General features: G+C 43.3%; 1 protein-coding gene across 2 annotated transcripts in view; it reads left to right on the top strand.

Moving 5' to 3' along the window:
- CARD19 (caspase recruitment domain family member 19) overlaps positions 1-23,829 on the top strand; it is an 83,903-nt gene extending 60,074 nt beyond the window's left edge. For both annotated transcript variants that reach the window (XM_089681842.1, XM_089681843.1), the window contains exons 2-6: positions 2,376-2,518; positions 7,835-7,988; positions 13,081-13,140; positions 13,261-13,332; positions 17,682-23,829. In XM_089681842.1, coding sequence (XP_089537968.1) covers positions 2,376-2,518; positions 7,835-7,988; positions 13,081-13,140; positions 13,261-13,332; positions 17,682-17,797 — 545 coding nt within the window. In that variant the 3' untranslated portion in view covers positions 17,798-23,829. The remainder of the gene's footprint in view (positions 1-2,375; positions 2,519-7,834; positions 7,989-13,080; positions 13,141-13,260; positions 13,333-17,681) is intronic.
- The last annotated feature ends 208 nt before the right edge of the window (positions 23,830-24,037 follow it).

The raw sequence follows: 24,037 nt of genomic DNA, 5'->3' as shown, positions 1-24,037 counted from the left end.
GCCGGCAAAATCCCTCACTTTTCCGGGTGGACGCCATATGGCGTCCTTTTGGGCATGTGCAGTTTGTGCGCCTGCAGAGCCGCGCAGCGGAGCGATCTGTCACCATCCATGTACCTCGGACACGGCTGATGACAGATCTGAGTACCTGCCCCCTTGCCGGTACCATGTGACCTGAGAGCAATCACAGCAGGTCACATGACAGTTGTATACAATGGATGGCTTCATTCATGCCATCCATTGTATACTAGTGTATCTAGCTGTGAATGGTCACAGCGATCACAAACACAAGCTGGGCCAATCACAGCCCAGCTTTTGTCATGTGATTAGCTGTGGCCAAATCACCGCTAAGCACAAAAAAAAAAAAACCTGAATGAATCGATGTCATTCAGGTAAATGCTTGCTTATAGCAAAGTAATTCTTTGCTATAAGCAAATTTGTGTAAAAAAAAAAAAAAAATGCTGATCACTTCCCCCAAAGTATTACAATGTTACTATGTTAACATTGTACTACTTTGGTCATAGTGAAATATGAAAAAAATAAATAAATAAAAAAATTTTTAAAAATTATCCCTGATCACCGCCATTCCAGTTATATGATGACGCTGTACCGCACTGGTGACAGTATGTAAAAAAAAAAAGTGAACATTTTTTTAATTTTTTCCTTTTCCGAAAAATTATGACAAAAAAAATACAAATTCAAAAAACTCGCCATGCCTCTTATGAAGTACGTCGGACTGTCTACTTTGCAAAAAGGGGTCATTTGGGGGATATCTGTACTGTTCTGACATTCTTGGACCTCAAGAAATTAGATTGGCTGTCAGTACTTCAGGATTGATCAATTTTCAGATCTATACCATAGTTTGTGAACTCTATAACTTTCCTACAAACTAAAAAATACATCCTAATTTGGGTTATTTTCACCAAAGACATGTAGCAGAATACATCTTAGCCTAAATTTATGAAGAACAATTATTTATTTGCAAACTTTTATAACAGAAACAAAAGTGTTTTTTTTTCAAAATTTTCTTTTTGTTAATTTAGCAAAAATTAAAAACCCAGCGGTGATTAAATACCACCAATAGAAAGCTCTAGTTGTGTGAAGAAAATGATAAAATTTTAGTTTGGGTACAATGTTGTATGACTGCGCAATTGTCATTGAAAGTGTGAGAGCGCTGAAACCTGAAAATTGGCCTGAGCAGGAAGGGGGTAAAAGTACCTGGTATTGAAGAAGTTAATAGAACTTGAGGCCAGAGATCGGATCTATGCTGTCTGACAGGGGGGTGCCTGGATTACAAACCTGTATGAACAGAATAAAAAATGTTTTTGGTAGGAAAGACATTTGAAATATAGTCATGGCTGTAAAACACTGAACTGGCCAGCAATGAGTCCAGATCTCAATCCCATGGAGCACCTGTGGCGAGATCTCAAATCAGGAATTGGGAAAAGGAACCCTTCCAATTAGAGAGACATGGAGCAGTTGGCGAAAGAAGAGTGGTCCAAAATTCCAGTAGAGAGGTGTAAGAAACTCCTTGATGGTTACAGGAAGAAACTGATTTCAGTTTTTTTTCCAAGGGGTGTGCTACCAAATATTAAATTGAGGGTGCCAATAATTTTGCCCAGTCCATCTTTGGAGTTTTGCGTGGAATGTGTCAGAGTTGGCTTTTTGTTTCTCCACTTTTTTGTGTCATACCAATACAAACAAAAGAAATAAACATGAGAATGCCTAAAGATTTGTAAATGCAACAATTTTCTGGGTGAAGTGGTGCATTATCTGACACAAATGCAGGAATATTTTTGGGCATGACTGTATATGTATTTAATCTGTGCATTTGACAGCTTTAAAGCAATAGTAAACTGTAAAAAAAAAACAACTTGGGCCCCTGCAGGATAATGTCATGTGCTAGTATGTATCGCATACTAGCACATTATGACTGACTTGCCCTCCAGCCGGTCATTATCACCGCTGACAGGGCTTCGATATTCGCTTGGTCTTCCTTCCGGGTTTGCAGGCTGCAGCCATTTGAATAGCCAAGCCATGATGACGTCATTCCCGTGCATGTATGCAGGAGTCAACGCCGTGGCGCAGCTCTCTCAATGGACGACATGCCGAGCGCAGTGTGCATTCTCCGGTCACATCACCAGCTGCTACTAAAGTAAATATCTCCTAAATGGTGCACGTTTAGGAGATATCTACTTTACCTGCAGGTATACCTTATTATAGGCTTACCTGTAGATATAAATAAAATGGTGTTACCACCACTTTAAATGCCCCTGTATACAATTCATATTTCAGAATTCCAGCTCATTCACATTTTGCAATAAAAATACCCTTGAATACTGGACTACTAATACCGAATTTTTTATGTTTACTTTCAGACACCTCATATTCTGACCGGCTACATCAGGACACACCATATTTGAAGAGCAACAGGCAACTGACTGAGCGAATTGTGGACAGGATTATTTTGCAGCTAAATCGTGTCTATCCTCAGGTTCTGTCAAACAAGGAAGCTGAAAAGGTACATATTACCTCTTTTATCTTTGTTTTTTGGGGGGGTTTTTTTATGCAGAGATATTATCCTCTAATTTAAAAGCCAAACTTTTTTTTTTTAAATAGCAGACTACAATTTAAGCTTCAAAACGAAAAGTGTGCAAAGTTTTTCTTCAGATAACAGTCACAGCCTGAGTAGTAAAGCCTATCTCTGCCAGCATGCTACAAGGATGCACCTTTGTTCTCTGTGAAAGCACTGATCTCTCTGCAGAGGTGCGACACAACCACTGCTAAGACAGCGTTAGAGCTTTCCAATTGACAGGGAGAATAAGCTTTGCTAATTGCAGAAAAGAGCTATAGGTCTGTCTCAGCAAGGAAAATGTCCGTCCTCTGCAGAGAGACCACTGCTAACTTTACAAAATAAGAGATCTTCTCTGCAGAATGCTGGCAAGCTAAGGAAAACAAACGGTATGACTTTGCACACATTTTTTATGCACCTGGAATGTATTTAACTGTTTTAAAAAGAAAGCTTACTTAGGCACTATAGACGAATTCCAGATATGGATATTTTATACATAGTTACATCGGTCCAGCTTGGACCATTCTCCAGTGTTGCTACATTTTGAACACAGGAGGTTACCTGCTCAGCATGTACGCCATTCTGAGAATGCTTTTAAATTTTGATTGTGATTCAAAGAGGTGGACATGTGATGTCACACTCTCCACCTTGGCCAATCAGAGAACGCTTTGCATTTATTCATAAACTCCAAAGCATTCTCAGAATGGCGTCTGTACTGAGCAGCTAACCTCCTTTGGTAACAATGTATCAGGCCGGCTGCTCGGCATGGCACCCAGACAATAATGGAGGTCACTGGAGTAGTGGTATCTATTTTAGTGGTTTGCAGCTTCCATGGGCATCGACTGGGTATCGTATATACACTATATTGCCAAAAATATTGGGACACCTGCCTTTATACACATATGAACTTTAATGGCATCCCAGTCTTAGTCTGTAGGGTTCAATATTGAGTTGGCCCACCATTTGCAGCTATAACAGCTTCAACTCTTCTGAGAAGGCTGTCCACAAGGTTTAGGAGTGTGTCTATGGGAATGGTTGACCATTCTTCCAGAAACACATTTGTAAGGTCAGTCACTAACGTCACGAGAAGACCTGGCTCGCAGTCTCCACTCTAATTCATCCCATAGGTGTTCTTTCAGGTTGAGGTCAGGCCAAGCTTCAACTCTTCTGAGAAGGCTGTCCACAAGGTTTGGGAGTGTTTGACCATTCTTCCAGAAGTACATTTGTGAGGTCAGACACTGATGTCGGACGAGAAGGCCTGGTTCACAGTCTCCGCTCTAATTCATCCCAAAGGTATTCGGATTGAGGTCAGGACTCTGTGCAGGCCAGTCAAGTTCCTCCACCCCAAACTCTCTCATCCATGTCTTTATGGACCTTGCGTTGTGCACTGGTGCGCAGTCCTGTTTTAACAGGAAGGGGCCATCCCCAAACTCTTCCCACAAAGTTGGGAGCATGAAATTGTCCAAAATGTCTTGGTATGCTGACACCTTAAGAGTTCCCTTCACTGGAACTAAGGAGCCAAGCCCAACCCCTGAAAAACAACCCCACACCATAATCCCCCCTCCACCAAAATTTACACTTACATAGTTAGTCTGGCTGAAAAAAGACAAAAGTCCATCCAGTTCAACCATTTGAAAAAAAAAAAAAGTTATAATCCTATACCCATAGTTGATCCAGAGGAAGGCAAAAAACCCAGTAAAGCATGATCTAATTCCTTCCTGATCCCCGGAGAGGCAAACGGATATTCCCTGGATCAACTTTACCTATAAATGTTAGTATCCAATTATATTATGTGTAACTAAGAAAGAATCCAGGCCTTTTTTAAAGCAATCCACTGAGCTGGCCAGAACCAACTCTTAAGGGAGTCCATTCCACATTTTCACAGCTCTCAATGTGAAAAAACCTTTCCGTAGTTGGAGATTAAATCTCTTTTTCTCCTTTACACTTGGCACAGTCAGGCAAGTACCGTACTCCTGGCAACTACCAAACCTAGACACATTCATCAGATTGCCAGACAGAGAAGCATGATTCATAACTCCAAAATGCACGTCTCCACTGCTCTAGAGTCTGGTGGCGGCGTGCTTTACACCACTACATCCGAAGCTTTGCATTGCACTTGGTGATGTAAGGATTGGATGCAGCTGCTTGGCCATGGAAACCCATTCCATGAAGCTCTCTACGCACTGTTCTTGTGCTAATCTGAAGGCCACATGAAGTTTGGAGGTCTTTAGCTATTGACTCTGCAAACAGTTGGCGACTTCTATGCACTGTGCACTTCAGCATGCGCTGACCCCGCTCTGTCATTTTACGTGGCCTATCACTTCATGCCTGAGTTGCTGTTGTTCCCAGTTGCTTCCACTTTGTTATAATACCACTACCAGTTCACCGTGGAATATTTAGTAGCAAGGAAATTTCACAGATGGACTTATTACACAGGTGGTAACCTATCACGGTACCATGCTTGAATTCACTGAGCTCCTAAGAGTGACCCATTATTTCACTAATGTTTGTAGAAGCAGTCTGCATGCCTAGGGGCTTGATTGTATACACCTGCGGTCATAGAGGTCATCGGAACACCTGAATCCAATGATTTGGAGCAGTGTCCCAATACTTTTGGCAATATAGTGTATATGGTTACATTGGTCCAGGCTGAACAAATGTAACTAGAAAATCTACAATTTCTGGGGAAATTGTGTGAAGTGTTCTTGCATCCAACCCTAACCAAGTGATTGATCAAATGTAAAAAGTGCACATGGCAAGCCTGATAGAGTGAGAAATGCATTCCAACTTTTATTTTTCAGCTAACAAGTCTAGCTTTGGTCACTCTGCTGCCTGCTGACTCACCTTCGGTTGCTATGGCAACTCACTCACTCACAGCAAGCTGAGAGGAGCTTTTATAAACAAACTGCTCCAACTTTCTCACTTCACTGGCGGTTGCCATCTTCAAACGGTTGTAGTTTTAAAAGTATAAATCCCACAGCAAAGAGCTTTATATTGGAATCACAAGACCCAGACCTACATTTTGATGCATAGTATGTCTCTGAAATACTAAAAATGAAGGCACAGTCGCCCTTAAAATTTCAGGTGGCTGGGAATGGAGATTCAATGAATGTCAATGGGCGGCGTGAGTTGCAAAGAAATGGTCATATTGTGAAAACAATCAGGACTATGGCTTAGCCGTGGATATTTTTAATGGCAGCAGGGATAGCTGAACGTTTTGATATAAGATTTGTGTAGGTGGGCTTGAAAATGAGGGAGTGATGGCAGTTTAGAAATCATGTCCTGATTTTTCCTTTCACGCTTTGTCATCTACCACTGAAGTTGCTCTATTCATTCCTATGGGAAAATTGCACCACAAAAACCGCGATATTTCGTGAACCATTCGGCAAAACGTTCCACAAAGTAATAGCAATCCAATCGTCAACAATCCGCGCATTTTGATATATTAGTTGTCTTTGTAGTGTAAAAACTGTGGGAGGAGTTAGCGTGGTAAATTTTGCTATAAGAATATATTTGTGAGATAACAATAAGTGGTCTTGCAAGAACACTTAATTATTAAATATCCTCCTGGAATTTGTTTTTAAAGTCATTGTCATTTTAAGAAAACAATAAGCCACTGTGCCATATTGTACCTGCAGCAGACAATCTCAGAGCAGTATGGAGGAGCTGACTTTGTGGTAATTCTTAGTAATAAAAGTTTGCCTTTTTTTGGCGTTTCTTTCTCCTCCTTGAGCTGGAAGGAGCTCTACTAAGATCTGGGCACATGCCAGTGTAGTAGCTGAGTATGTGAAGAGGTGTCATCCTTGAAGCTGTAAAGCAGACCATACACTTGGCATTATCGTTGTTTGCAGTTAGCTATTGATCCCATATTTTTCTTGATATCAACTAAACAAATGAAAAAAGGAATTGGGGTGAAAAACTGATTGGAAATGGAGTAGTACTTAGGTGATTTCAGACTAGTGCCATCGTGGGCTCCGGCAGGGAGCTGTGTAATGTGCATACTGTCAGAACACACTGATCAGCCACTTTCCACAAAAGTCAATCAAATATTCACCTTTTGTCGAGTGAGGGGAGCCTATACACTGATCAAGGCCAGCTTTACTGTAAATTATAACCTTGCGTTCTGATAACTAGGCATTTATATATCATCACTTGGAGTGATATTTACCCTTAGTGTCTTTATAACTATATGATCAATATATTGTTGCTTAGTTTAACCACTTCCCGTCCGGCCCATGTATATAAACAGCCGGACAGGAGCAGTGCAGGGGCGGGTGGCCGTTTTTAAATGTCCTCCTGCGTCCCTGCTTGTGTGCGCTCCCTGGGAGCGCGCAGCACCGCAATCCGGTGCTCGCTGTGTCCTCCGGACACAGAGGAACAATGAACGTTGTACGTGACCTCTGTGCGAGGTTCCAATCATGTGATCACTGATTGACCAATCAGTGATCACATGAAGAGTAGTAAGCAAGATGTCACTTCTGACATCATTGCTTATTACGTGGGAAATCTGTGAATGATCACAGAGGTCACATGGTACAAGGCTATTCACAACAGCCTTGTACCATGTGACAAGCTGTGATCAATCACAGCTCGCACAGTATTTCTCAATGGCTGCAAGAATGCAGACAGAGAGAAGGAGAAATGATTGCTTTTACAGCCTTTTATGGGTGTAAAAGCAATCGGTGTAAAAAAAAAAAAAAATCTTCATCACCCCCCACAAGCAGTGTCACTATGGTCACACTGTACTGCTAGGGTGAAGGCATGTAAAATAAAAATTAAAAAAAATATAAATAATAAAATAAAAATGTAAACAAAAAGATTTAAAAATTTATACTTTTTGGTTATAAACTAATTTGGGTTATTTATTTTTACTAAAAAGATACCTGAATACATTTTGAAAAGATTTATGAAAAAAGATTATTTATTTGCAAAATGTTATTTTTCAAAATGTTTGGACTTTTTCATTTATATAGCAAAAAAAATAAAAATCCCAGTGGTGAATAAATACCACCAAAATAAAGTTTTATCTGTCTCAAAAAAATTCATATGGGTACAATGTTGCATGACCGCGCACTTGTCATTCAAAGTGTGACAGCGCTGAAAATTGGCCTGGACAGGAAGGGGGTGAAAGTGTCCGGACTTGAAGTGGTTAAAAACATCTTTTCATCTTTAATAGAAAACTATAAGGCGTCGGCATTGCCAATAGCAAAAGGACAGTATACCTATGAATAACTGTATGGCAAATCTTAGTGTTCTTATTTACAGTTTAGGAGTCTGAAAACTCCTCTGCGCACTCGGCTGGTTGACCTCTTGAAGCATCTCCAGAAAAAAGGGGAACGAGAATGTCAGGAGTTCTACAGGGCTCTACAGAACAATGCAGACACGGTTTATGCCTCATTGCCAAGTAGAAGCAACCTGAGTAAGTTTTTTGAGGATGTCTGTGTGTGTGGTCAGAACTTTAAGAATGACTTCTAGGTCTTTGTAAACAAGCAAGGAAGTGTGAAAGAAGGGTTATACTAAGCAGTAATGTGTGTATGTGTTAAAATTAAAGTGCTTGTAAAGCCTTGGGGTTTTTTTACCTTCATGCATTCTTTGCATTAAGGTAAAAAACCTCGGCCTGGGGTCCCCCCAGCCCCCCTTATTTTTACCTGAGCCCCATCACGATCCAATGCTGTGCATGAGAGCACCAGCTCTCCCAGCTCTGTCCCTCCTTACTGGCAGATCGATAGCAGCAGGAGCCATTGATCTGTCATAAAAATAGCTCCCCCTTATATGTAGTACACATCTTCTTTCATTCTTACCCTGCTTTCACCTCACTGTCCCCACTCATGCCCACAGTCCTAATCTCTAAAACATTTGGCAGATTTATATCTTCTTGCACACTATTATGCACATCACTTGCCCCTCGTGACACAACTAGGGTCTGCTGATTGGCCACTGGGCACTACATTGTAGAATGGCAGGGGGATGTTGATGCATGTGTGCCACATATCTGGAAGCACTGTGATTTTTTTTTTTTTTTTTTTAGTTAATAAGGTGGATAGTAGACAATTTATCAAAAGACAGTGCTTGGGGACACCTGACATTTTACATTAAAGTTTGCAGAGCTACCGCTTCCTTCCTCCTACTGACCCGAGCTATTGCTGTCTTTCCTATACTAAACGGAGCGATCATTGTCTTCCTCCTACTGAACAGAGCTATCGCCATCTTTCCCGTACTGAACAGAGCTATCGCCATCTTTCCCGTACTGAACAGAGCTATCGCCATCTTTCCCGTACTGAACAGAGCTATCGCCATCTTTCCCGTACTGAACAGAGCTATGGCCATCTTTCCCGTACTGAACAGAGCTATGGCCATCTTTCCCGTACTGAACAGAGCTATGGCCATCTTTCCCGTACTGAACAGAGCTATGGCCATCTTTCCCGTACTGAACAGAGCTATGGCCATCTTTCCCGTACTGAACAGAGCTATGGCCATCTTTCCCGTACTGAACAGAGCTATGGCCATCTTTCCCGTACTGAACAGAGCTATGGCCATCTTTCCCGTACTGAACAGAGCTATGGCCATCTTTCCCGTACTGAACAGAGCTATGGCCATCTTTCCCGTACTGAACAGAGCTATGGCCATCTTTCCCGTACTGAACAGAGCTATGGCCATCTTTCCCGTACTGAACAGAGCTATGGCCATCTTTCCCGTACTGAACAGAGCTATGGCCATCTTTCCCGTACTGAACAGAGCTATGGCCATCTTTCCCGTACTGAACAGAGCTATGGCCACCTTTCCCGTACTGAACAGAGCTATCGCCACCTTTCCCGTACTGAACAGAGCTATCGCCACCTTTCCCGTACTGAACAGAGCTATCGCCACCTTTCCCGTACTGAACAGAGCTATCGCCACCTTTCCCGTACTGAACAGAGCTATCGCCACCTTTCCCGTACTGAACAGAGCTATCGCCACCTTTCCCGTACTGAACAGAGCTATCGCCACCTTTCCCGTACTGAACAGAGCTATCGCCACCTTTCCCGTACTGAACAGAGCTATCGCCACCTTTCCCGTACTGAACAGAGCTATCGCCACCTTTCCCGTACTGAACAGAGCTATCGCCACCTTTCCCGTACTGAACAGAGCTATCGCCACCTTTCCCGTACTGAACAGAGCTATCGCCACCTTTCCCGTACTGAACAGAGCTATCGCCACCTTTCCCGTACTGAACAGAGCTATCGCCACCTTTCCCGTACTGAACAGAGCTATCGCCACCTTTCCCGTACTGAACAGAGCTATCGCCACCTTTCCCGTACTGAACAGAGCTATCGCCACCTTTCCCGTACTGAACAGAGCTATCGCCACCTTTCCCGTACTGAACAGAGCTATCGCCACCTTTCCCGTACTGAACAGAGCTATCGCCACCTTTCCCGTACTGAACAGAGCTATCGCCACCTTTCCCGTACTGAACAGAGCTATCGCCACCTTTCCCGTACTGAACAGAGCTATCGCCACCTTTCCCGTACTGAACAGAGCTATCGCCACCTTTCCCGTACTGAACAGAGCTATCGCCACCTTTCCCGTACTGAACAGAGCTATCGCCACCTTTCCCGTACTGAACAGAGCTATCGCCACCTTTCCCGTACTGAACAGAGCTATCGCCACCTTTCCCGTACTGAACAGAGCTATCGCCACCTTTCCCGTACTGAACAGAGCTATCGCCACCTTTCCCGTACTGAACAGAGCTATCGCCACCTTTCCCGTACTGAACAGAGCTATCGCCACCTTTCCCGTACTGAACAGAGCTATCGCCACCTTTCCCGTACTGAACAGAGCTATCGCCACCTTTCCCGTACTGAACAGAGCTATCGCCACCTTTCCCGTACTGAACAGAGCTATCGCCACCTTTCCCGTACTGAACAGAGCTATCGCCACCTTTCCCGTACTGAACAGAGCTATCGCCACCTTTCCCGTACTGAACAGAGCTATCGCCACCTTTCCCGTACTGAACAGAGCTATCGCCACCTTTCCCGTACTGAACAGAGCTATCGCCACCTTTCCCGTACTGAACAGAGCTATCGCCACCTTTCCCGTACTGAACAGAGCTATCGCCACCTTTCCCGTACTGAACAGAGCTATCGCCACCTTTCCCGTACTGAACAGAGCTATCGCCACCTTTCCCGTACTGAACAGAGCTATCGCCACCTTTCCCGTACTGAACAGAGCTATCGCCACCTTTCCCGTACTGAACAGAGCTATCGCCACCTTTCCCGTACTGAACAGAGCTATCGCCACCTTTCCCGTACTGAACAGAGCTATCGCCACCTTTCCCGTACTGAACAGAGCTATCGCCACCTTTCCCGTACTGAACAGAGCTATCGCCACCTTTCCCGTACTGAACAGAGCTATCGCCACCTTTCCCGTACTGAACAGAGCTATCGCCACCTTTCCCGTACTGAACAGAGCTATCGCCACCTTTCCCGTACTGAACAGAGCTATCGCCACCTTTCCCGTACTGAACAGAGCTATCGCCACCTTTCCCGTACTGAACAGAGCTATCGCCACCTTTCCCGTACTGAACAGAGCTATCGCCACCTTTCCCGTACTGAACAGAGCTATCGCCACCTTTCCCGTACTGAACAGAGCTATCGCCACCTTTCCCGTACTGAACAGAGCTATCGCCACCTTTCCCGTACTGAACAGAGCTATCGCCACCTTTCCCGTACTGAACAGAGCTATCGCCACCTTTCCCGTACTGAACAGAGCTATCGCCACCTTTCCCGTACTGAACAGAGCTATCGCCACCTTTCCCGTACTGAACAGAGCTATCGCCACCTTTCCCGTACTGAACAGAGCTATCGCCACCTTTCCCGTACTGAACAGAGCTATCGCCACCTTTCCCGTACTGAACAGAGCTATCGCCACCTTTCCCGTACTGAACAGAGCTATCGCCATCTTTCCCGTACTGAACAGAGCTATCGCTTCCTTCCCCTTACTGAACAGAGCCTTCCCCCTACTGAACAGAGCTATCGCTTCCTTCCCCTTACTGCACAGAGCTGTCGCTTCCTTCCCCTTACTGCACAGAGCTGTCGCTTCCTTCCCCTTACTGCACAGAGCTGTCGCTTCCTTCCCCTTACTGCACAGAGCTGTCGCTTCCTTCCCCTTACTGCACAGAGCTGTCGCTTCCTTCCCCTTACTGCACAGAGCTGTCGCTTCTTTCCCCTTACTGAACAGAGCCGTCTCTTCCTTCCCCCTACTGAACAGAGCCGTCGCTTCCTTCCCCTTACTGAACAGAGCCTTCCCCCTACTGAACAGAGCTATCGCTTCCTTCCCCTTACTGCACAGAGCTATCGCTTCCTTCCCCTTACTGCACAGAGCTGTCGCTTCCTTCCCCTTACTGCACAGAGCTGTCGCTTCCTTCCCCTTACTGCACAGAGCTGTCGCTTCCTTCCCCTTACTGCACAGAGCCGTCGCTTCTTTCCCCTTACTGAACAGAGCCGTCTCTTCCTTCCCCCTACTGAACAGAGCCGTCGCTTCCTTCCCCTTACTGAACAGAGCCTTCCCCCTACTGCACAGAGCTGTCGCTTCCTTCCCCTTACTGCACAGAGCTGTCGCTTCCTTCCCCTTACTGCACAGATCTATCGCTTCCTTCCCCTTACTGCACAGAGCTGTCGCTTCCTTCCCCTTACTGCACAGAGCTGTCGCTTCCTTCCCCTTACTGCACAGAGCTGTCGCTTCCTTCCCCTTACTGCACAGAGCTGTCGCTTCTTTCCCCTTACTGAACAGAGCCGTCTCTTCCTTCCCCCTACTGAACAGAGCCGTCGCTTCCTTCCCCTTACTGAACAGAGCCTTCCCCCTACTGAACAGAGCTATCGCTTCCTTCCCCTTACTGCACAGAGCTATCGCTTCCTTCCCCTTACTGCACAGATCTATCGCTTCCTTCCCCTTACTGCACAGAGCTGTCGCTTCCTTCCCCTTACTGCACAGAGCTGTCGCTTCCTTCCCCTTACTGCACAGAGCTGTCGCTTCCTTCCCCTTACTGCACAGAGCTGTCGCTTCCTTCCCCTTACTGCACAGAGCTGTCGCTTCCTTCCCCTTACTGCACAGAGCTGTCGCTTCTTTCCCCTTACTGAACAGAGCCGTCTCTTCCTTCCCCCTACTGAACAGAGCCGTCGCTTCCTTCCCCTTACTGAACAGAGCCGTCCCATCCTTCCTCCTACTGAACAGAGCCATCGCTTCCTTCCCCTTACTGAGCAGAGCCATGGCTACCTTCCTCCTACTGAACAGAGCCATCGCTACCTTCCTCCTACTGAACAGAGATATCGCTACCTTCCTCCTACTGAACAGAGCTATCGCTTCCTTCCTCCTACTGAACAGAGCTATCGCTTCCTTCCCCTTACTGAACAGAGCTATCACTTCCTTCCTCCTACTGAGCTATCACTGCCTTATTGGGGCATGTCGAGAATTTTTTAATAGATTCTTAAAGTTACCAATATATCTCTTTCAAAAGTACTTTTTAAATTTTCCAGATATCTCCGATCCTGTAGAAATCTGTCCAGACCAGGAGAAAATTATCCTCAATGACCGAGGTTAGTAATTAGTGACAGGGAACATGCTCAGATGGTAATTTTATGGCAGGAAAGCACTGTACGTATAGCTTAAATATACAGTGATATAATAAAACCGTGTTTATGTGCCTCTGTTCACAGGGCCTGTCTTCTTCCTGGCATGCTTCAGTGTGGCCGCTGGATTGGCCTTTTTAATGTATTACAATAACTCAGGTAGGTGACCATTGCTGGTAATTTATAAATACTTTGCTTCATTCACTAGGGACAACTTTACAGGGAAAGAGCTGTTAAACTCTCAGAATAGAATTATATATCAATTCTTGTTGGATTCTTCCTTACAGATCTAGTACCTACCACCCTTTCCCTTTATCGGGGTGACTAACAGCAGCTCAGAGAAGCAGGAAAGCTTGTAGATTTGTGAAATTTGGCATCCCCTGTATTTTTTTTTTCTCGTAATATATCTGCTAATATCTAGGGCAATATTTCTCAACCAGAGTTCCTCCAGAGGTTGCTAGGGGTTCCGAGCAAATGAGAAAATTCTGGCTTTCAGATAAAAAGATCAATGGTGTCAGTGGGAATTTAGGTATCTGTAAGGGGAATTCTTTCCAATGCCCACCAGTGTAAGGAGGATTCTTTCCACAGACCATCATACTAAAGTATCATGAGTTTTAGATATAGTAAATTTTAACAAGGGTTCCTTGAGATTGGAAAGTTATTTCAAGGGTTGAAAAGGATAAGAAAGGCTGATCTAGGGGACAATACTGTTGCACTTTGACATGTACAGTGAAGGAAATAAGTATTTGATCCCCTGCTGATTTTGAGTGTTTGCCCACTCACAAAGAAATGATCAGTCTAAAAATCGAATGGTAGGTGTAATGTAACCCTGAGAGACAGAATAGCAACAAAAAATTCAAAAGAAATGCATGTCTAGCAAATTATGCACTGATTTGCATGTTCATGAGGAAAATAAGTATTTGATCCCCTTCACGAAACATGACTTAGTACTTGGTGGCAAATCCCTTGTTAGCAATCACAGAGGTCAGACGTTTCCTGTAGTTGGCCACCAGGTTTGCACACATATCAGGAGGGATTTTGGCCCACTCCTCTTGGCAGATCCTCTCCAAGTCATTAAAGCGGAGTTCCACTCAACCTATCAAAAAATAAAAGTCAGCAGCTACAAAAACTGTAGCTGCTGACTTTTAAAAAACAGCCACTTACCTGTCCCTCGGTCCCGCTGTGTGTCCCCTGCAGCTCGTTTCACTGGACGTCCTGTATTCCAGGAGGCCGGTATCTTCAGTGTGGGCACTCGGCTGTGATCGCTTGCGGCTTCACAGCCGGGTACCCACTGTGCATGCGCGAGTAGCGCTGCGCTTCGTGAATGGTCCTGTAGTCTTCTGGGACCTGTCATGTGTCCCAAAAGTCTACAGGAGGGGAGGGAGGACACCTTCCACTTCTGATCGCCTTTGCACACATCTCAGGAGGGATTTTTGCCCACTCCTCTTGGCAGATCCTCTCCACGTCATTAAGGTTTAGTGGCTGACGTTTGGCAACTCGAACCTTCAGCTCCCTCTACAGATTTTCAATCGGATTAAGGTATGGAGACTGGCTAGGCCACTCCAGGACCTTAATGTGCTTCTTCTTGAGCCACTCCTTTGTTGCTTTGGCCGTGTGTTTTGGGTCATTGTCATGCTGAAACACCCATCCACAACCCATTTTCAATGCCCTGGCTGAGGGAAGAAAGTTCTCACCCAAGATTTGACTGTACATTGCCCCATCCATCGTCCCTTTGATGCAGTTCAGTTGTCATTTTTCAGGGGGGGGCAGCACTGCCCCTCGGAAGAAGGGAAACAGGCGGCATGGGAACCTGGTGGGTTCCAAGAGAGGTTGCGGGTTTCATGACGGTGTATGCACAGCCCAACTCTCGTTCCCGGGAACGTCCAGAGCTGTGAAGGTGAGTGTCTTTCACTCTCTGGCCATGGGAAATGGTGTATGGGGGGCAATGGTAGTGGAAGGCTCTCTCAGGTGTTGTTGGTCAATGTCAGGCTCTCTCTGCGGGGGAGGGGGGCGCCGATTTTTGTGTTGACTATGGCAGCACAAAACCTAAATACACCACTGCTCACAACTGCATATCAAGTACCCCCCAGCTCCACATCTTTAGTGTGCTTGCCTACAACTCTGATTTACTGTGGTAGCCTCCAGGAGAACACAAGTTTCCGGATAAGGGCAATTGTGCACATTCCTTCCCACAATGCAGTGCTCAGTGACTGACCAACTCATTGCTAGGCCAGGGCATTGCCACATGTGGGTGATAATGCTTAGTTCTGAGCAAATGCTGACTTTCTGAAAAGCAGTAATTGAATAGCATTTTAGGAGCCTTGAAGCAAAACTTCATGAAAATGTTTTTTCCTCCAGTGCAGTGGAGCTGTGACCGCACTGCATGGGTTAACTGCTCGTTTTGTCTAGGGGTGCACCAAAAGGCTACACTTACCCGATCCTTCAGTCGAAAACCGCGCTCCGCCCGTGTCCAGCGGTGGCCGGTTCCTGCTGTCCTCAAGTCTATTATTATTATTATACAGTATTTATATAGCGCCAACAGTTCACTCAGCGCTGTACATTGCAAAGTCTAGAGCCGGTCAGTGGGCGCGATGACGTCGGGGACAGTCCATTCACAAGACTGCTAGTGCATGGGCGGCAGGGACCGTTTTTGCGCTGGGAGTACTGGCGGATTAGGTAAGTATATCTCCATTCTCCTCACCCCTAGACAAAAAACCAAGTAGTTAACCAATGCAGTGCTGGTACAACCCCACTGCACGTGAACATTTTTTTTTCCCTTGAATTCTTAATTAAGCCAAATAACAGAATGGTGGGCTGGCTGACTATAGGTAGAATGTGGCACCACAGGGTGCTTTGCAGGTCCAGGGCCACAGTCCATCTCATGACAGGTGTAGTTTATAGAAAGTAAGCAGAAATAAGTAAACTATTACTTCATAGTCCTAGGTTCAGCCATACATCCGGAACTTCTGGTTTATACCATATTTACAACCTAAAAATAGAGTAATTCATCAATTTGTACATCCAGCTGTTCCAAGTTTGTTAGCTTCTATCAGTATAATATATGGAAAGTATGGGTTTTGTGGTGTGGTTTGAAAGGGATTAAAAAAAAAAAAGTACACTGCAGAAAATAAAATTATGTAATACAATGACTTTTTAAAGGAATATGCCATGAATTGTGGGAGCTGCCATCAATGGCCTTGGCAATGCCAGTCTCTCTGTCTCCTTTAAAACAGGTATTCAAGCTATCACCATATTCTTACTTACGGACAATAAAAAGGTTTGTTAGTTAGGTCAAAAAAACTAAAAATCTTTTTATGTGGCAGGCACATGGTCTTACTGAACAGTCAATGTCTTACCTATCAAAAGTGTCTTTAGTCTGAACTGTATTTCCCTACAGCAACCAACCACATTTAGTCTCTTTTTTTCAGCAGTCTTAAGGGATAAGTTCACCTTTGGGACATGTTACATGTTCCACCCATTTTTAGGGTGGAACATGTTACATGTTCCCACTGCTGCAGTCACTGCGCGATCTTCCCCTCCCTGTCCATGAAGGTAAAAAACCTTAAGCCATTTGACCACCTTAACATTTTTATGTCATTGTCTTTTGTGGAACACCTTAGTTTTGAAATCTGAAATGAACCCCTTCCCGCTCTTTAAGGGGTTTCTAATGCCGGGGGGGGGTTAGGGACACGTGACCACCATGATTGGATGTCACATTATTATTAATATACAGGATTTATGTAGCGCCAGCAGTTTGCGCAGCGCTTTACAATATAAGGCAGACCGTACAATTACAACACATTTCAGTACAGAGGGAATATGAGGGCCCTGCTCGTGGAGCTTATAATCTAAAGTAAGAGGATGATCGGAAAGGTCCCGATCGCAAGGAGAGATCGGGACCTCTCCGTGGGACGCCAACACGTGCTGGCAGCGCACAGGGCGCGCTTTCAGCACATGTTTGTTTGCAAATGGAACGCTAATATGCAGCCGCTCGGCATCAAGGCCCAGCCATCGAGAGGCCACATATTTGTGTACACTCGGCGTGAAGACGTTAATAAGGGCATGCTTCACCAACACGTCTCATCTTTCCCGCTAGACATATAAAATATAACCTTTTCTTTTAAAATATTCTTCTTAGAAATCTATTTATTAGCTTATTATCTATTTTTTCTTTTCCACTTGGCATTTCCCTATAGTTTATTATTCAGTGTTTTTTGTCTGATAACAATGCGCTACGCTCTACTTCCTCTCCCAATTAACTTGATGAGAGACACCGGTGCACAGACTCCGGCTTCTGCTGGCCAATCCATAACAAAACTTCCGAAAAAATGAATGTTTGGCAACTTGGCAAAGATCAGTTTTCAGTAGTTCTGTGTCTTTAGTTGTTGCCCAATTTATTAACTTCTTTTCTTTATGGGCTAGACCAAATATGCAGAACATGGTTATGAACATAACTGCTTGCATTTAGGATCTTTGTAACAAGTTGACTTCTTTTTGTTTTATTTCAGAGATAAAGTCTCCTGGTACTGCCAAAAAGGTATTTGGGTATTCTGCCCTTGGGTTTGGACGCCACATCAGAAATATCTTAATATCCTACTTGGAGGATTCAGCAATCATCTACTAAAAGCAGGGATGTTTGTGTTACATACTTGAAATGCACTACGTATTATACAAAAAAAGAAGGCCTTATTAAAGTGGAAGAAGCTTAGGGGTTGATTTACTAAAACTGGAGAGTGCAAAATCTAGTGCAGCTGTGCATGGTAGCCAATCAGCTTCTCACTTCAACTAGTACAAATAAGTTTTGACAAAAAATGGAATGCTTTCTATCCATAGTTGCACCATATTTTGCACATTTTTGTAACTCAACCCCCATGTGTAGCAACCCATTGCAATCACTGTCTGTCCTTCACTAGACTGATGTGTGATTGGTTGATATAAAAGACTGCACATCATTGCCCTGTGCATTGATTTAGGGTGCTGAGACTGTTGCATATCTGGGGTGTTTAATTTAAATATTAGGCCTTGAACCCTTCCAAGGGAAGAGTATTCATGTGTGCAAAGAGGATATATTCTCTGTGTTATTCTGCCTTGCAAGACATAGTGATTTAGTCACTTTAACAACCAAAGAAAAACAATCAAAGAAAAAATAAATGCTGCTGACTTGCATCCAGATGTCCATGCACATAGATGCTGTAGATTTTAGTGCCCTCAAATGCCAGGAATTTGTGATCAGTCAGATTCTGACACTCCTGGTTGTTATGAAGCTTGCCCTCCATCCCTCCTGCTGCCCACACTTTCCTATTGACCAGTCAGGCAGCCCTTCATACTGATGGGCCATTGGGAATGTAATTGGTTGGAAGGAACAGGCAGGCTCTGACAGTAGTAGACAAGAAGTGTTGGACCTTTAGCTGATCAGAGCAATCTTGAATGGGGGGCACTGAAAGCTGTGGCCCCTGTAGGTATCCACACTTTGTTTTATCAATGAGTTCTCTAATGTTTTGTTAAACTGACACTGTCACTTTAAAGGAATCCTTTATTAAAGCATATACATTGGGCTGCCATTGCTGATATTTTACCTTTTGAAACTGATCCAATAGCTCAGGTATTTTCTGTGTTGCTGACTCAGCACTGTAATGCAGATCAGGTACTGAGGTCACTTACTGCATACTGGTTCAGGTTCAGTGACCAGAAAGCATGCATAGTATTTTCGGAAATGGCATCCTTTCTCTCTATACAGCTTTCCTTTAAAGCCCAACTCCTGCCCAAGCTTTTTTTTTTCCTTTTAGTTATTTAGAGGGTTAGAAAAGAGTTTGAACTTCTGTCAGCTTTTTATTGCCTGCTTGTCACGAACCAGGAAGTGACGGGATATCTACTTAATAAGAGTAAAAGACGAAGAGCCGGCAACTCATTGTCCTGATAAAAGTACTTAAGGCTCCATGTACACCGGACACTTCTGAACGATGGGAACTGACTGCTGGAAAACATAGGTTAAAAAACGTCTGTTTAGCTGCGTTTGCATACCTCGTTTATGAGTGTTTGCGTTTAGAAGCATTTTTTAAAGATAACCTCAGGAGAACTTCCAAAATGCCCAGAATGCACTGAAAAACAGTAAAAAATTAACTATTTCAGACATTTTGAGAGAAATAGAGAGAGCAGAAGCAGAGAAAGCAGTATGTGTTGAGATTAGCTGTCTTTTTCTTTTTTTGTGGTGTTTAGATGTGTTCCAGCTCATTTCTGTGCAGAAATTATTGCAGCATTGTCTAACGTATTTTCTTTCATGCGAAACCTCAAAGTATGATGTACCAGGTCCATTTGAGTACCGGGAAAACGCTTTGCTTGCATTTTTCATAATGAAAAAAGGTTCTGGACAGCATCTGGAAATGGAAGAGTTAAAAAAAATTTCCAAATGCAAACGCTTAGAAAAGCGGTTAGCCACGTTTATACGTGTTAAAACCTCAAAGTATGGTGTACCAGGTCCATTTGAGTACCGGAAAAACGCTTTGCATGCATTTTTCATGATAAAAAAAGGTTCTGGACAGCATCTGGAAATGGAAGAGTTAAAACAAAATTTCCAAACGCTTATAAACACGGTTAGCTGCGTTTACAAGTGTTTGGCGTTTGAAACGTTGATAAAATCTACTCCTGAACGCAGGTTTGGTGCATTCAAAAAAACTACTGTAAACTCAACTGCCTGTAAACGATGATGTGTACATGGACACATAGGAAAACTTTAGGGAGAGTTCAGGGGCTGCTGAAAAAAAACGCAGAAAAGCTCCTGAACGTCAGTTTATCAGCTGCAGTGTACATGGAGCCTTATTCATAAAGGGTACAGTGTGCAAATTACAGCAGCTAATGCGTTTCGCTAAAAAATCCCTTCTAGCTATGAACAAGGTTTTTTTTTTTTTTTACCGAAACACATAAGCTGCTGTAATTTGCACACTGTATCCTTTATGAATAAAGTACTTTTATCGGGAGAATGAGCTGCCGCCTCTTCACCTTATACTGTTTATAATGCCAGGAAGACACTGCCAGCTTTGGAGCACCGTTGGTCTACCTCCCGGGGATATTAACAGGCGTACATTTTCATTTCTGATATCTACTTTAATGGTGACACAGGTAGTAATAAAAACCTGGCAGAGATTCTGACCCTTCCCCACTCTATACAAAAAAAACCATTGTATCTGGATTTCAACATTAAAGTGTTCAGCCAAAATGTTTTAGTTTTTGACAGCGAGGAACCCCTCTTGGGTTTTAACTTTTTATTTGGGGCTTCATTAGAGCGCTCTTACTCCTGTCCTGGTGACAACCATTTTACCAGATAAAAAGTGAAGAAAAATCTAGGGTCACAGACAGCAATAATAACGGATCTTCCCCAACTGTATTAAAAGGTGTTCGAATTTCTGTCTCTGTTCATGTGGCAGATCTTTCCTTAATTACTTAGAGTCCCAGTTAGTAAAATAACAGAGATTCTAATCCTTCCTATAAAAAAAATTATGGCTGGACATTTAGGAACTGTTTATTTATGGACCAAAAAACAAAGCTGACTGTTAGCTCACATTTACCAGGGCTGTGTTTGCCCGCACGGGGGTGCACATATGTTCCGTGCATTACCATGCAGGCAGTGCCATTCATGTCTTTGGGATGCAGTGACTGAACGGACACAGCCGTTACTCTCAATTTGACAGCCGTGCGGGTGCACAGGCCCAAACACAGACAGTGGGGTTGATTTACTGTGCATGGTTGCCAATCAGCTTCCATCTAAGTCTAGGTTCACAGAAACCATTTGACCCGTTTCTGCTTTGCGTTTTTGCCATGTTTTTGATGGGTTTTGCAATGTTTTTTTTTTTATTGTTGCTAGGCAGATTTAAAATGTGGCAAAAATGCACTACATGCTTTTTCTGCAATGTTTCCATTGAAGTCTATGGAACCAAAAACACAACTTTTTGTGTTCAAAAAAGTCCCTGACACTTTAAAAAAAACCGCATTGGGTGAAAACGTGGAGATGTGAACCTGTCCCATAGGAAATCATGTTAAATGGACTGTAGTGCATTTCTGCAAAACGCTGCGGAAAACGCTTAGATGTGAACCTCCGGTAAAGCTTGTTCAATTAGGCTTTGGAAAAATAAACCTGGAAGCTGATTCTGGTTTTTATGCAGAGCTACACCAGACTTTGCACTCTCCAGTTTTAATAAATCAGCCCCAGTGTGTGATCAGGGCTGTGCACCCACACAACTGTCAAATTGGGGGCAGCAGCGGTGTCGTAACTGAAGTGAATGGGACTGCCTGCACAGGGATGCACAGAACAGCTGTGCATCCCTCCGTGGGCAAATATGGCCATCACAGAGCATACACTACAGTATACCCATGTGGACAAGGCCTTAAGCACAGTTGTGCAGTTGCTTTTTTGTTTGGTTTTTAATATTATATTTGTGGCATTTTTGATTCAGCTTGCAGCAAGTTCATCTTTCATAGGGGTGAACGGTAACACATGTATGATACAACAAATAGAAAAAAAAATGCAAAGGTGTAAATTGGACCCTTTGTGCAGATGTACTTAAAATACGATTATATGTGCAAATGAAGCTTTACAGAACAAATCTGAAAATATCTAAAAATGGGTCAAGAAACAAGGTTCTCTGAGGAAAAATACAGATGTGTGTAGTGTAAGAGCAGGAATATATCGATATTGCACAAGTGCCTTAAATAGCAAACCGATATCCTGTCATGGGACAAACATGGGGACTACAGTTGCTTATCTGCATCAGAAAATGCTGGTTCCCCAGTTGTCATAATCATCCTCTGGCTTCAGCATTTTCTTGTCGCTAGAAAGTCAGACAGCCAGGCAACTAGCATTTTTAGGACGGTAATGGCAGTCGAGATTTTTATTGAACTTTTCTACTGACAGGTTGAGCTTGTAACCTCAGAAGAGAGGATTGTCCTGCACCTTGCATGTTACTGGCTCGTCTACCTGCTACTCTTTTTTTTTTTTTGTCTGTGGTGCAGTCCCTTTCCTGATCTGCTGGCTTACCTCTCATGTTCCCTACCCGAATTTCTGTGTACCATCTGCAGGATGGACAGAAATAAGGAGGCCTGTTCAGTATGCCCTATATGATGCCTTACCATTGACAGTGTTGTGGGTTTTTGTTTTTGTTTTGTTTTTTTGCCTTACAAGTGCTTTGCGTTTATTTTTTAATTTGAGCATGTAAAGCCTGTGTTTCTGTTGGGTATCACATTGTACATTAAAGTTGCTGATGGTTTTGTCTAGAATATTAATTACTGTAGATAACATTAATGGGTTTGATATCATTTTAATCCAGGGCATTGCACTCCTTTTTTTTTGTGTATTGGAATGATCTATCCAAAATATTGTTGTATATGACTTTTGGTTTGTTTGTATATTCACCTTTGATGTTTTCATGCCAGATGTGTGTTTGCCGTGCTACACAATATGTTCTGTTTTCTTAATACAACTAGTTTTTACCAAAAGTCGTAGGTTTGTATGTAAACTGTAATTTTTAAATACCAAATAAACTAGATGCTATCAGCTAATCAATCAAATCCACAGAAACCAATCAAATTATCTGCTTCTATTGGAATAACCGCAAATTCACATTTGATTGGCTGCTGTCGGTCACTTTACTTTGTACATTATCATTGCATTGCCTTCTATATTATGCAACTTAAGTAAGCAGTATTGGGGATTGATGATGGAATATACGGTATATATGGGACTATAGCAACTGGTTAAAGCGCTTTACAAAGACTGGCATTAAATACCAAATACTAAAAAGATACAAGCTTTAAGTGGAATCATTTGAAATTTACCACAAAGCACATTAACACACAGAAAAATGTGCATTGTCTTTCATTTTAAAAGGCATTCCGGTTCACGTGTACAGTAAGTAAAATCCTGCACCATAGTGTACAACAAACAGATGGACAAACTTTCCGCCCTTTTCACAATGATGCGAATTGTCATTCGATTTGACCGTTTAAATCTTATGACAAATCCCATCCAATGTTCTTCAATGGAACCATTTTAATCGTGCGACTCCAACAAAGTTGGAGTTATACAGATTAGAAAAGTAGTTCCTGCACTGCTTTTTCCATTTTGGGGTGCGACTTGCATAGACATCTGTGCATGAAGTTGCACAGATGTCTATGAAGTCGCACTACCATCCGACTTTGAAATCGTATGACTTCAAGTGAAGTCGCACGATTTCAAAGTTGGATCCAGTGTGAACCAGGGCTAGAGGGGGAAATTAATCAGAATGGGAACAGACAGAATCTGGAACAGCTGTGCATGGCAACCAGTCAGCTTCAAGCTTCAGCTTGCTCAATTTGGCTTTGAAAATGAAAGGTAGAAGCTGACTGGTTGCTATGCACAGCTGTCAGAGGTTCTGTCCACTTCAGTTTTGCTAAACTTTCCCCAAAACTATTTACATCTATGTATGTATTTATATTTGTGTGCGTTGCATTTTTGTGCGCTGAGATGCGCTGATAGCTCTTTCAAAATGAACAGGCTGCCTCAATGCATGTAAGTGTGTACATTCACATAGGTGCGTTGGTGCACCATAATAACTTGAATGGGCTCTTAAAAGGAGATTGTAACTGGAATCTAAAGCTATTTGCAGTAAATTGCCAAGAGTTAACATATGAGATGCGTGTCATTTATTATTGGCCATTTTATTGTACTGATATTCACAGCTGTCAATCACTAGGCAATTGTACATGCTAAGACCCCAGGGAGAGAAGAATGCTATTCACTAGTATTATAATGAAGCTAATGAGATCAAATCACAAGTTCAAATTGTATACTCATATAAAAAAAGAAAGGAGAAAGGCGCCTCTAAGAGAGGACTGT

This window comes from Staurois parvus, unplaced genomic scaffold (assembly GCF_062004578.1).
Source record: "Staurois parvus isolate SC_StPar_1 unplaced genomic scaffold, SC_StPar_1.0 ptg000282l, whole genome shotgun sequence".
In the NCBI taxonomy this organism is placed as follows: domain Eukaryota; kingdom Metazoa; phylum Chordata; class Amphibia; order Anura; family Ranidae; genus Staurois; species Staurois parvus.
This window is presented reverse-complemented; position numbering and strand designations above follow the sequence as displayed.